Genomic DNA, 15857 nt, shown 5'->3' with positions numbered 1-15857 from the left:
TTGTAGACTATTCTTTAACGAAAAAACTGAAATTTTTTGGAAAATATTTTATTTCTTGAAAAAAAATAAAAAATTATCAAATTTTTTTATATAATATTTTATAAATAGGCTTATAGATCTCTCTAAGTCCACAAATTTAGGGACTTTTTAATTTTGGGATTTTTTTAATTATAAATTTTTTATAGCTCTTCTAACATGTGGACTAAGATTAGAGTTATCAATTTTAAAAATCCACTAATTATTGACTCAAGTCTCGATGTTGGAGGGTAAAAAATTTTACAGTTAGAAAGAATCTAAAAAAATAGTCTCCTATACTGAAAATCTCTTAAAATTTTCTGGATTTAGTGGGATCTATGGATCTATTTTTTTAAAAAAATTTGACATTTTTTTTTATTTTTTCTGAGAAATAATTTTTTGATATTTTTCTGAAAAAAACTAAATTTTGAATTTTTTTTAAGAAAAAAAAATTAAAATTAACAAAATATTGGATCTATAAGTCGTCTCTTAAGTTTCATAAAATATAATGTAATAATGAATCGGAGTTTTAAAAAAAAATTAAGAGAACTTTAGATTTTAAGACTTTATTGACATTTCTAATTGAGACTAATAATTAATAAACTTGTGAAAGTGAGTATGAGTATGAGAAGAAAAGAGAAGGAATGAGTGAAAAAGCCTTTAAAAGTATTTTTTTTTTTTAAACTATCAATGAATATGGAATCTCTCCAATTTTTTTAGATGAGAGCCATTATTATAGTTTATGGTGAATAAAATATACACATTTTCATAACATGTGATTCAATTAGTCCTTTAGTAACAAAAGCCATAACAATAATTAGAGAGCTATTTTTATTTTTATTTTGATAAATGAAAATGTTTTTTATTTTTTATTTAAAAAAAACAAAAGAATGTATAAAATCATCTAAGCACAAGGTATGCTCAGAAAAATTACAAAGAGCCAAATTGAACATATGTAACATAACAAAACGAGATTCAAAAATTTTGTAATCCATCTTTCACCCTAACCTGTCAAATTGATAAATATAAATTAAAGTTAAAAAATAAATACTAAATATTTTCTTCCAATCTAACACCCGTAGACACTGAATTAAGACAAAAAACCTTGTGTTATCATATCAAATTAAAAAAAAATGTTTACATTACAAAATTAAAGAAAAACAAAACGTTGAAAATAGCTAGTTTATCGGATAACTAAACGTTGACAAATGTTATCATATCATATCAATAAAATCTTAAAGTTTAAAACCCTTAAAAAATTTCTCCTAAATCTCTAATATTGAGCATCATATTAAAATAAATTTTTTAAAGTTTTGATTCATTATTTTATTATTTTTTTTAGCTAAAATGAAAGATTTATATTTCTAATAATTTGTTAATTAAAATTTTAATATTAAAAATTTTCGAAACTTATTGTTCTCAAAAAAATTTAAATTTTTTTTTTCAAAAAATTGTAAAAAATAAATAAATGAAATATTATTTAAATATTTTTAAAAAAATATCTAAATTTTTTTTTGAAAAGTTAGACTCATAAATTCCACTAAACTCATAAAATTTCAAGAACTCTTTAATCTAAAATTTTTTTAACTATGAAATTTTTTAACTCATACAAAATACAAATTGAAACCAATAACTAATAGACATGTTAATACCTATAAATATAAATGCGGTACCACGTATGAACAAGGATAAAGAGGACATCATTTCAGAAATATTAAAGTAAGAATAAATAAATAAAAAATTAGATTTTGTTTTTAACTAAAATAGTTAAATTATAAAATTTAACTCAATCTTAAAAAGTATTAAGAAAAAAAAATACCCAGAAATACCATCCGTAATACATATTTCGACTGAGATGGTAAATACATATTCGGCTGAGATACTTTCCCATTTTACAAATAATAGTGTTTATGAGATTGAGTCATACCACAAATACCAAAGCGAGCTTAATAAGAAAAACAAATTAAAGAACACAAAGTTGAACTTTTTTGCAAACAAGCATTAATCTGTCATTACTTCCAAATTTGAAGTTGTTTTCGCCTTCACTTCTCCTTCAATGGCATCTAGCAGGAGAACGACTGGTTCTTGTTTCTCATTGAGCTTCAATGCGAGTTGAACCCGACTCGATGGGGTGAGTTGGATTTCGAAGTCTCGCAGTTCTTCAAGGATACCGAGAACAAGGTGGAAGCCAAAAATCTCTTTTCATAGACGTTAGCAAATTTTACATATACCCCATTTAGTTAGATACACTCAACAACAACAAAAGCCAAGATTTTTCATAGGTATGAAAAAACCGACTTGAAAGTAGATGCAGAATTCTCACAACTTAAAAATACCACATTAGAAGATGCATTATTATCAATGAAAACTTGGTTATGAGTTGTAAACATGTAAAATAATATGGTTAGCATTTTCTGAGTTAACAGTTTCCTTTTAAAAAATGAAAGAGAATGGGTTAAGCTACAAAAGCAAAACACTTTATTGATTATTAGTTGATTTGAAGAGTAAGTAAGACCTGCAATTTGCACTAAATACCTAACATAAAAGAAAAAAAGTACGAAGGGGTTAGAGGCGGCATTGTACAAATCTCACCGCTCATACATAGCCCCCGTCTTAAAAACCACCAGCTAGTCTATGAACTCAAACTATATCAGAAAAGAGACATGAAGTAGAATGTACACATCATTGAATTTAAGAGTCAGGTTGCTCAGACTTCAATGGTGCACCCGATGACGACGCGCTACTTCCATTCTGCAGATACAGGCTGTTTGCTACCATAGAGTCGCTAACCAAGCCAACATCGACGTCGTCAAAATTGAGAGGCCCTCTTACTTTCCTGTTGCTAAAAATTTAGAAACAGATTAAATAAGGACACAATCTGTTTTTGTTTAAGTAGAACTAAAAAGTCAAGACATGAAGAGTTAGCATACCCATTTAAACGATTGTTTATGGCGGTCAGATCTTTTGAAGGGCTCTGATAGGCATGAGTGCTCTCTCCAACACATGCATAATAGCTTTTGGAGCTATGTGAAATTAGGGCGTCCATCTATGTACGTACATAAATAATCCATGAATACACTTATGCTCCATATAAAAGAAAAAAAAAATTGTATTTCAATTAAATGCTGGTTTTATGCAGCAAGACTAAGAACAAGTTATTACTACACCAAGTACCCTCCTTTTCCAGCTCAATTTGTCAAATAAATAAATAGTCCAAAGAAATTCTAACAAATACTCTCTCTGTTACTTTATATAAGAAATATTAACAAAACAGACAGAAATTTAATTAACATTATAAAATTGAAATGTTATTTCAAATACACATATGACATTAAATGATTTATATCTATTATGTAAGTTACTAGTAAATATATATATATATATATATTTCACATTAAAGATGGGTATAAAAAGAATACTAGCAATTTATGCACATTGAAATTAGTACCTTGGATGATCGTAACGGAGAGACGTACACATTGTGTGTGGCAGATACTTTTTTAGGTGACATATCAGGAAGGCTTGGAAAAGGTGATATTCTAGGCGATCCGGGACCATTTGCTAAATGACCTGCAAAGAGAAAAGCACATGTGTCAATTGATCACAGGACTCGTATCAATAGAAGTCAGGCATATAATTGAAAGTAACTTAGCAAATAAGCAAGTACCGTCGTTTTTATTGGTAGCTTCAGCTACTCGATCACTTCTCATAGTTGATCCACCAGGGCCAAGTTCAACCAGCAGTGGCTTTACAGAGGGAATGAAAACTTCATTGTAAAATGAAATGATATCAATTTGATCCTGTCCTGCTCTTTGTCTACATGATGCCCCATTACGGCGTGCCGATGACCAGTCGACAAATACACTACGGAAAACTTGCGGTTTGCATTGTGGTTGCTTTCTGTAGTTGTATATAATCTCCCTAAAAGTTAGGTTCAGTTGTGAAATCTGCAAAAACAGAATAGAATGAGAAAAAAAGAGTAATCAAAGCACATTACACTCACAAGTTTCTAAAGTTAAAGAGAAACCTTTGCAACTCCATAGAAGCAACACAAAATGATTTGGTCAATATGGCGGTTGAAGAAGAGAGATGTCCATTGATTTAGGATTCGCTGGAAAAGACAGTATACATTCTCCCTTATCTGCTGAGACAATTGTAGCCTTTCAACCATTCCACTTATTCTGACTGCTCCCAACTTAACGATCTAGAAAACATGGGTAGCACACACAAAATGTAATGCTTAAAATGACTTAGTGAAGAAACAAAATAATTTAATCTTTAAGTACATCAACCGGAACAGCTAGCCATTAGCATAAAATTACTTAAATGGAAGTGTGGAATAACAATCCAAATCCTAATGGCAACTTACATTCTAAACATGAAAGACAAACACATATAGTAGTCATGAAATTATTTTGAGGGTCACGAAGTTAGAGCTTCATATTAACAGATTGATGTTTTCCAACGTTGCAAGGGATATTTTACAACCAAGTTGATATTATAGTATACTATGAAAATTCAATACCTTGCTAAAAAATATGCTGATCCCAGTTTCTGCACATGTTTCCCCTCCACCTCCTGGATTTGGCTTTGTTGGACTACAGGGAATGAACATAAACATTTAACAAAAAGCAACAAACGAAGACAGCATTAAAGTGGTGGAAATTGAAATAATGCAAATTTACAAGTTAATTCAAGACTCGTCAAATCCCTACCTGGCAAATGCCGACTGCAAAGGTGGCGGGGGTAATTTTGACTTAAGGTTGCTGAAGGGAAGAAGCCGATCTTTCACTGGTGAAGTAAAAGAATTCCGTTCCACTAGCACATTGCGTTGCTCTGTACAGAGCCGCTTTGGTGATCTGGTGTCACCATTCTGAGCTGAAATCAATTTGTAAATGGATGTGTTACTGACACTGAGAAATGTGTATTGTCAACATATGCTATTTGAGGATAAAGGAAAATATGTGTGCATCGTTATAGACAAGAGTGACAAATACTCCGTAAAATTATGAACAGAGAATTATATGAAAACAGAGAAAATGTGACTGAAAATTTCCAAATGAGAAAAGAGAATCATTTACTTGGCAGAGCCTCAGGCTTAGGCAACAAAGGCACAGGTGGCAGTCCTCCACACGAGAAGTTAATATGCATTGCGATTTCATCTAGTGATGGCATTGGTTCAGCTAACAGACCAAGTCGACTGATTTCTGAAGAAAGGGCAGGTCTAGCAACTGCCAATGAATTATACATTGAAGAGCCCTTTTCCCATACCATGCTCTCCAAAAGTCGCTCCTCCAACGAATTGAGATGTCGCCTCAATTCTCTCGGAAGAGATTCTTCATGTCTAATGAAACTTTCAATCACCTTGCTAAGATCGAAAGCTGTAATTCCCGTCCTCTCCAGTACAGCAGGGAACAACATTGTTACAGTCTTGTGAGTTGCCAGGACTAATTCTGCAGAACAAGCGAGCATACACCTATGGAACCTCTCATTCGTTAACAGTGAAGTTAAATTAGTTGCATGAAGCATCTGGGCTTCTGCTCTGCACATTGCTTCCAATACCCTATAGTATAACTTCAGCGCTTCTAATCTTCGTTGTTCTGCCCATATATTGTCCATGAGGTTAGCACTGTGCAGGCTTCCAGATACGCATCTCTCCCCGAGGGGACTACTAGGAAATATAGCCTGCAACATAATCTGTGCTCTGCGTACTACATCGCTTGTGACATCCTTGTCACATGATGTCAAGAATCGCTCTAGGTCTTGCGAGGGCTTTGATGGAAGTGGAGAAATGACGGTACGGAGCCACTTTGCAGTAGTCATTGCTGTGCTTACAGGGGTGGCACCCATCTTTGAATTTGCGCTACCAGGAATGCTATGAGCATGGGATGCAGGAGAGCGACGGGGTGAAAGTGGACTTGCAAAGGTCTTAACAGGTGATGTCATCAAATCAAACTTCCTCTACATAGCACAATAATAAATAAGTTAAGGTATTATCTTCACAAGACAGGAAAAAAATTTAGAACAATAATTTCCATTAGGCATACCTTTACACCTCCTGCAGAAACAGAACCTCCAGACAAACTTCCTGAAACTAGCAGGCTGTCATCTTCGTTAATGAATAATCTTTCATCAAGTTCACCCTTGTTGCGAGTCATGTGATCATAATCATTCTCTAAGATATTCAAATTAGATGGCAGAGATGATTCCTCCATCAGATCTTTAAAATAAGTTAAACCATCTACAGAGTGCAATGATTAACATCAGTTAGAGACATCGTATATTTGAGTCCTGGTGCATAAATAATAAATGGCCAGAGGAAAATAAACCTTTATCAAAATTCTCTAGGTTTTCAGTTTCGCACTCAGATGCCAAACAGGGTTTCTTCTTCAGTATATCAGCTATTAAATTATTGGCTTTCTCCATGGTTTTCCTCAACTCGTCTTCTGAAGTGTTATATGTGTTGCAAAGTGAAGCAAGAAGGTCCACACCTTTGCTACTTCTCTTAACTGCAAGAAGTTTTGATGGAATTAATAATGATCCACAGTTAAGCTCACTACTGAAATACCTTATAGTTACAGTTAAAAGTAAATGTGTCTGTGTGCATATACCAGGCCCCCAAGAAAAACATCAAGAACCATATAATCAAAATCAAGGAAGAAGGGGTAACAAAGACATTACCGAAGCGCGAAGAGTCGTGAATGTTGAAATTCCGAAAACGAGTCGGAACATGAATAATTAGGATAGCCTGTAACCGATACACCAAAAAAAAAAATAAGAACTTGGTTCCTTTACCTCAAAAGTATTACAACTTAAAAAAAGAATGGAATAATTGAATCTATGTACATTAAACATATTAATGAAAGTCCTCAAACAAGTATTTTCAGGTGTTCATTCAAATATTCTAATTTTTTTATATGAAAAGAAAAAAGATATCAAAGCTCTGCATGGAAATTCCAATAGTGAAAAAGACTAAAAGACTGCTGTGAGAATTTAACTGACCAAGATAGAAATTAAACCATTGGTGCAAGTCACCAAGTCTTTGAAACGGCTGAAAGCGTGAACACGAAGTGCCAAGAAAAGTAACCATCCAAAGCGATGGTATTCAGACGCATGAACAGTAACAGATGAATTATTTCCAACATTTGCATCAGTTGACACAAAAAACTCTTCAAATACACGTTTATAATACCTGGAACCATCAAACTTGTAAGATGTATTGCAAATGATAATCAAAGCAAACAAACATATGCGGCAAAATAGTGGACTACTCACTTGCTAAGAATCTTCAAGTGAATAGTGTTGGCATGCATCTCCTTTGCCTGATATAAACATAGCAAAATAAAGATTGGCTAAATATAAAACTGATTCAGAGGATTTAAAAGTAGATCATCACAATTAGCTTGGCAAAAATACAATCATGATTCTCTGCCTAGTCAATACCTCAAGCTTGTTTTCCCAATCTGTGCCATATAGATTGCTTAAAATTGGACCAGCTTTAACAATAAACTGAGGAAGTTCTTTAAAAAAATCTGCAATGCTGTTCAATACAAGATAAATTTAACATTAAATAATAGACCAAACCACAAACGTATATATACTAGATAAAGGTCAGAAAAATACTTAAGCTTAGCTGCTCTCAATATTCGACACAAGGTAAGCCCAGTATTCTTGGTCTCTTCATTCACATTTTCCTCATTTTTCTGAATCAATCTCTTGATAGAGTATAAAATAAAAGCAAACCAGAGCCGCTCTGCGTCTTCTGACTGAAATTTTTTATAAACCTCAGAAACTAAAACAAAAATTTATTAAACAAATAAATATCATATTAAAAAGTAATTTTTATATGTACCGTTCCATTCCCCAATGACGAAACATTTGCAATTAGAAGATGTTTGGTTTCTCCAAACAGATCCATTGCTTCTTTACAGCTTTTCTCTTCCAATGCTAGCTCATTCTGTCAAAAAAGAGAATGTTTTAGAGTCTAGAGGTAATCGTCATTTATCGTATTTCGTGTCTAGTTATAATCATAAATCGTTTCCCTATCTAATTAGGATTTTGAGTCTTGAGATAGTATAAATAAGAGTTAGTGCTTAATATATTTGTATCTTCGCTAATAATCATAATTATATTTTTAAAGTCATTATTCTTTGTCTTCACTACTTGCCTAAAAGACTATGATTTCTACATTTCTACAGAGCCAATCAATGTAAAAAATTTAATGAATAAAACAACTCAATTTAAACCAACAGTTGAAAGAACAGCCGCACTTTCCTACATAATCCAGCCTGTTATTCAAAATAAGATAGGAGTTTACAAATATTGACTTTTCCAATGGACGTGGATGCACACATAAATTCTTTCTGGTACCAATTAATTAACGAATAGATAACTGATGTCAAACTCCCCTCACAATGACATAAAATAACCAGAAACGACAAATCAACTAGTAATGGTGATCCAACAATAAACACTCTTGGCAGATCAATTAATCATGAAATGAAAACGTCCGACCACTCAATTTGTCAAACACATTAATTGAACGCAGACAACAGATCAATTAGTAATATTGAGACAAATTTGTCGGTATTTATACATTCCTTTCATCTAAACTAATATCCTTGGAAGGGTTGGCCGATTAATTGCTACCTAAGTTTTCTCCATCCCCTACCATCTCCAAAATATTCCTGATTTCTTCACCCAAAAAGACAAGAAAATAAAATAAGACTCAACTTTCCCATACATCAGGATGTATAAGATACCTCAATTCAGGAATAAAATATTGATGCACCTATCTTTCTGTTAAGATGGATCGATTGAACAAAAAAGTATTCTAACTTACATCTTCTTATCTCTCAATAAAAATTCAACTTAGGGTTTGTAGTGAGTGAAGTGATTTTACAAACATAAAAATAACACCTTTCCACATAAATCACTAACAGTATCACCTCACACTAACTATAAAAATCAAAGATCGCAATTTTATCCACATAAACCACTAATAGTATCAGCTCAACACAATTATAACATAAAAACACAGCAAAAGAAATAAATTAATTAAATTCACATAAACAAAAATAGTGTGACCCAGAAAGAAAAAAATGAATAATAAAAAAAAAAATAACCTTGCAGAACTCAGAAAACCGAGACTCAGCTTGTTCACCATTATCAACCAGTGTAACAGAGGGTTTGATATCTTCCATGTCAATTTCAGCTGGAGGACTCATGCAAAAACCCTAATTTACGCAGATCGGGGGAATTCGAACAAGAATTCAACAGAAATGACAGTGAATTGTGATTAGGAACCGTAATGTTGCTGCGAAATTGAGAAAACCCTAGTGAGAACAAAACGGAGAAGAAGAACAAAGAACGCTTGGAACAAAAAAGAGAATAAACTAAATTATTTTATTTTTATAATGTTTAATTTTTATTCATTAAAAAAAAGTTGATTGGGTTTTGGCGCCACATGTTATGTGACCTACAGGTTTTTCCCGCCAAAACATAAGTACGATGATGTGGATCTGGGGTGTTTTCGGGATTATGTTTTGTTGGATTGGCCTTTTTGTCTTTCTAATGTTCTCATTGATACATTTCCTTTTCTTTAGGTTAATGTCGTAAAGATTGGATTTTCTTTTTTAATAGATATTTTTTTTAAGGGAAAAATAGATTTGTTTTAGAAATTTGTAGTATCATCGATTAGGACAGAAAGTATCATCTATTTAATTTCTTATATTCATAACATTAGTATTTGATTTCTATCTATGTTTGTTGATAGGTTTTTTTTATATATAAATGGTGTTTAACTTATTTTTGACTTGAATTCATCATTTATGAATGAGTTAGTTCTTTTTGATGGATATTAATGACTTATTTATATATTATTATAATTACTTGTGGCATACTTTTATTAAAATAAAATATATTTAAATATTAATTTAATCTATTTAGTTACAGCATTATTTTTTCTTTAGTTTTATAAAAATATTTTTTGAATTTAATTAAAAATCATTGTTTTAAAGTTCTATACGTAAGTTTATTGGATTACATTGCACATCAAAAACTAAAAATAACAATTTTTAAATTTATATAATTAAATTAAAAAAAATTATTAATTACAATAAAAAAATATATTATAATTATAAAATTTAAAATCATACTTAAACCAATAAAATATAAGTGAAGTTGTTAGACATTATTTACTTTGTGAAAGTATTTTATGTTTCACTTTTTTAAATAAATAAACAATGATTATTAATCATATTTTAAAAATCAATTATTTTAACCATATCATTTTTTTAACTAAACAGCCATATAATTTTTTTGTAATTATCAAATACAGAACATTTATTTTAGTAGTATGCATATCACTTTTACGTATCACTTATTTATTGATATATTCTAGATGTTTATTTCGTTTTTACCATGACACAGTCCCTATCATATTATACTTACTAATGAACAAATACAATTTAAGACAATTAATCATCGTCAACAACCTTATTATCTAATATAACTTAACTCTTATTAACTCTTATGTGGAATTAAGTACGTTACAATAGTATCTATTATCATTGTTATGTAATCACAATATCAACCACAACAATAATTATCATCTCAAACTAATATCAATTTACAATATCATCATATATTCATGATCATTGTTATTCTATTCCCTACCAATTAATTATCTATTATTAATTTGTAATTAAATACAATTAACTATTATAATCACTAATTAATTAAGTTTGTAATTATTATCTAATTATTGTTCATTACTTTTAATCGATTATAACTAATTTGTTACCACTTTTGATTATTTCCTAATCGATTAGCTACATCTATTTATTATTATTGGTAAACCTAATCAATTAATTGGTGAACATAATTGATTAATTATTCTTAACTTAATGCTTAGATTATTTATACGTTTTCCTTATCTTTTAATTGATTAATCTAATTACCTACTATTACTCAATCGTTATTTTTTCCTCCTAATTGATTAGCCCATTATTTCCAAAAAAATTATACCTATCTTATTGATTAGCATAGGTTATCAAACTGATTAGCAGCCTAAAAACGATAAATTAATTTTAACATAACACATATAATCAAATCAATTTATCATCAATCTCTGCACTACATCATCATAACATAATCAACACTCACCATTATCATTAAACAAACCAACTTATCAATTAACACCCAAAATATGTTTTAGCATTTTAAGGAGATAGCAGTTTTCTAACTATCACACACAATTCTACAAATATTATATACAAAGAAAGATCATCCACCGTACATTGATTAATCAAGCACATTGCCACAAAATCCACCTTATGGATAAAAGATTCCATGCGATCAAATAAGAAATGAAACAATATTATTAATCTGAAACAAATCAATTAAAATTTTAGGTCGATGTAGTGCCTCCCTAGATTTTAACAATTAATTAGATTACTATGTATAAAATTGGTACCATGTTTAGTGATTAATCAAATTTAGTCGTCACAACAACCACTTACATTGGAATTGTACTGCTAAATCGCATAAAATTGTTGAATAAAGATGTGACCGTTTTTAAAAATATTTAATTGACTTTTGCACAACATAAATATTGATTAACATACGATCCTAATCGATAAGATTACAAGCTAATTGATTTGATTAATCTTCTAATCGATTAGTTTGAAAAATTTATGAACATAATTGACTAGTATGTACTAGCTAATTGATTAGCATATCAGAAATTGAGATATGACAATCTTCAGAATGATAATTTAGATATATTCAGTTGAGTTATCCAATATTTTTAAAATTAAGTTTTTTGATGCAAAATAGGGATGTTACATTAACTTTTTACTATGATAAATAATAAGTATATCTTAAAATATATAATCAATACGTATAGTTGGAAATGAGTTTATTCAAGTTGAATTTGGCTCAACTCACTTCAATAAGAGTTGGTTTGGCTCCAAATTTGACTTCAATTCGGTATGTATTTTATTAGTTAGCTCAAATTTAACTTTATTCAATCTTGCAGCAACTTAGTTTCAAAATCGCAATATTAATCACAAGGAAAGAGTTTGAATTGTGATCCCTTTTAAAATCTTAATTCCTCAACTTAATTCAAATTAACGCAAGATTAATCTTGATTTCAAACAGAAAGATCAAAATATTTTTTGTGAGTTAAAGATTAATAAAAAAGATTTGTTATAGGTGATATGTGATTAATGAGTGACAAATAAATAAGGGTAAGGAGAAGAAGATCACACAATGATGTATCTTAGTTCACTCAATATGGTTTACATCAATTCCTCATAATATGTGAGATTTTTTACTAACGTGTTTAACACCAAAGTGTTATTGTTTTCGCACCATATTTCTTTATCACTCTTGATCAGTTTCAGAATTCGTCTTTCAACCTTGAAATAATTTTTACAAAATTACCTTTGACTATAGAAAAGATTTTTACAATTTACCTTTTAATAATTAAAATGATTTTTACAACATACTCAAATTATCTTAAGAGATAAACTTGAGTTACACATAATGTGTATGATAAAAATGTTTAAGATCAAAAACTATTCAACACTTGTTTGAGATTGATTATCAACAATAACTCAATAAAATGATCCTTGAATATAATAAGAGAAAGTTGGAATTTTGCTTAAGAAAAGAGCTTTGTTGCTTGAGTGGTTTTGGTTATGTTTTTATCCAAAACATGGATGAGTGATTGAATAGGTTGTGAAATGTCAGTCTTTTGGCTCAGAAACATGCAAAGTTTTATGCAAAAAAGATGTAGCAATAGTGTACTCATGTTCTTGTTGTCTTTACTCATAACTCATCAATTTGGTCATCAATCTGGAGGTTGTTTTGCTTTTTGGGCCTTCAACTAAAGTTTTTGGCTTGACAATTGATTTGAACAATCTTGATACTCTTTAACTTGAGGTTTTGATTGTGGAAAATTATCTATCTTAATTTTGTCTTTAAAAGGGAATAACCAAAATGTTCTTTTGATCAATCTCCAATTCAAGTAAGACAAGATGTTCTTGATTTCTTTCATGGCAAGATCATTGATTTTTGTATGAATACATTTGAGCACATATATTTGAATAAATCACTTAAAAGTACGAGTTAAAGCAACATAATCATAATCATAATTAGTGATTAATTATTTTTTTTTTTGTTTTATCTTCAAAATACTTGATTTAAGATTTTGTCTCACCTAGTTCAACTCGTTAACTTGCACCACATAGTTCAAAAATCATATACGATATTTGAAATCCTTTGAAAAAAAATACCTTTTAAATCCTTTGAAAAAATGTCCTTTAAAATTCGTAAATTAACCGTAATTTTTAGATAAAATAATTGTCTAATTGAAAAATATAAATGTAAGTTAGGTCTACGAAAAAGTTCCTATTTTTCAAATAAAATTATTATTATACTTCAAATAACTATTAGTTGTATGTCTCTTTTACATAACCCTCAACTAAATATAATAACAACCAAAATCTAGTTCTCATAAACACATTCGACTATCAATTGAAACATATCAAATTCGTAAAAAATTTAATTTTAATATATATAAATATATAATGTCATGTTATCTCATGAATCAAACTGATCGAACTATAACTCAAGTTTAACTCATTTTATTGACGAACTTAGTATATTTATTTGATGGAACCTAAATATAATTTTTTTTTCTACTCATCCCAAAGAGAAGTTGATAATAAGGGTTCATACAATGTTGAGTGTAAGAGCTCGTATGGCATAGAGGAAACATGTTAGAATGTCCACAATGAAGTTCGTGTCTCACATGTTCAATCATTTATTTAATAATATTTTAATTAATGTTTATTTTGAACTAACCTATTATAATCAATATAAATACTAAATAAATTCTTCGGTCTCTCAATCCAACACCACAAAATTATTAAATAAGTCATATCAATAACTTTATATTACTATATTTAAACAAAATTATTAAATCAATTATATCAATAACTTTATATTACTATATTTAAACAATGTTAATTTATTTTAATACAATTTATTGGTAACACATTAAAAAAAATGGTGTTTTATAGCCATGAGGACTAAAATTACAAACGATTAAACACTTAATAAATTCATTGAAGTATAAAATATATCTCATTAGGAGTGGAGGCAGGAGTTAGATGTAGGGACCACGAAAAGACATAATAACCAACAAAAATTGAATTATACATTCAAATGTAGCACTGGTTCGTTTTTAAACCAATTATATATGATATATAAAAGGAACAACGATATTTTTTTAACAATATTTTGGAATGGTTGAACACATCATTTATTGTTCTTACATTACTTCATGTGTTATACAATGAATGTTACTTTTTCAATTTTACATATATTAAGAGATAATCATAAATAAAATAATAAAAATAATAATTTTATTAAATTATTCTTATCAAATATCAAATATTAGTGTGTTTATTGGTATCATAAAATATACAAAGAAATATAATAATTTGTTTGTGATGTTACCTAGTAGTATTAATCATATAGCACAATTTTGAAAAATTAATTATATTAGAATAAAATTAGGAGATAACGCTTATTTTTAAAATAATATAGATTTTTTCAAATGTGATACTCTCTTAAAAAGATAGTAAAAGAAAACACATAATTTACTACTACATTTAACTTGATTTTGATTGGACCACTACACTCACTATATGTCTCTTTTGTTTGAGCCTTTATTTATTTTCTCTCCCATTCTTTTGGTTTTTACAATATAATCAGAGATGCTATAGGGCAAATCATTGCAGAAATTCACGAATTAGGAACTAATCTATTAAAAACCAGCTTGACCATACATGGTGAGTTCAAAATAAAGTCCATTTAATGAAAACAATACACGTGGCTGGTGCGACGTTCGTGAGTTCATTATTTCGTTGACTTTTAACATTTTCCATATATAATATACTACTAACTATTATTATAAAATTATAAAAATAGATAAAAAAAAATTAGTACTTATAAAATTATGTTTTTGAATTTTATTAAAAAATTAATAAATTTTTAGTTTTTTAAAAAATTTATTTTTATTTTTTGTCGTTGATTTTGTATTAACTATTATTTATTTTTTGAATAGTTTTTGCATTAATATTTGAGATATTATATTAAATATTCCTACAAAATTTAATTTTTTTAATATACAATAAATTAAATATAAATTTTTTAGCACATAAAATTTTAAAATTTATATTTAATTAATAATTTGTAGAAAAAACTAAATTTTTGTACAAAAGTTGTTAAGTATGTCATAAAATTACTGCAAAAATTTAAAAAATGCACAATAGTTGATATAAAATGAAGGAACAAAAACGATAACAAAAGTTTTTAAGTAACTGAAAGTTGATGAAATTTTTTATAAAGATTAAAAATAAAATAGTAAAATTTTCTAGAGACTAAAATTTTATTTAATCCAAAGTTATATAAAAGTGTGTCTGCTATGGCCTCTACTAGTCCCCTTCTGGATCTGTCATTAAATGAATCATTAAAATAAAGTATTATGAGTGGTTAGTGATTTTTATTTTAGTAGTTAATTTTATAATTTAAGTGGTTAATGAGATATGTATATACTTTAATCATTTTAAAACAATATTAAATTAGCGGTTAATGACATACAAAATATCTCTTTACACTAATCCAAAAAAATAATGACACAAATACAACCATACATACAATATTTTGTATTTGTGTCAAAATTGTAAGTAGGCATAACATTTCTGTTTCTATACAAATGGTGGATTATATTAGTCTTTTTGTTAATCTTTTATAATAATTACTTTTAA

At 28.9% G+C, this 15857-nt stretch overlaps 1 protein-coding gene across 1 annotated transcript; it reads right to left on the bottom strand.

Moving 5' to 3' along the window:
• Nucleotides 1-2470: 2470 nt before the first annotated feature.
• Nucleotides 2471-9417, bottom strand: LOC101495722 (retinoblastoma-related protein 1). Its single transcript, XM_004510997.4, has 17 exons — nt 9141-9417; nt 7868-7972; nt 7639-7781; nt 7459-7555; nt 7291-7337; nt 7018-7207; nt 6697-6763; nt 6345-6524; nt 6063-6256; nt 5097-5976; nt 4731-4893; nt 4541-4613; nt 4043-4219; nt 3683-3962; nt 3464-3585; nt 2946-3061; nt 2471-2857 (listed from the first exon to the last, which is right to left on the bottom strand). Exons 1-17 carry the CDS (start codon nt 9240-9242, stop codon nt 2707-2709), a joined length of 3087 nt encoding a protein of 1028 aa, XP_004511054.1. The 5' UTR covers nt 9243-9417; the 3' UTR covers nt 2471-2706.
• Between the last annotated feature and the right edge of the window lie 6440 nt (nt 9418-15857).

This window comes from Cicer arietinum, chromosome 7 (assembly GCF_000331145.2).
Source record: "Cicer arietinum cultivar CDC Frontier isolate Library 1 chromosome 7, Cicar.CDCFrontier_v2.0, whole genome shotgun sequence".
Classification (NCBI taxonomy): Eukaryota; Viridiplantae; Streptophyta; class Magnoliopsida; order Fabales; family Fabaceae; genus Cicer; species Cicer arietinum.
The sequence above is the reverse complement of the archived record's forward strand: the minus strand, read 5'-3'. Positions and strand labels throughout refer to the sequence as shown.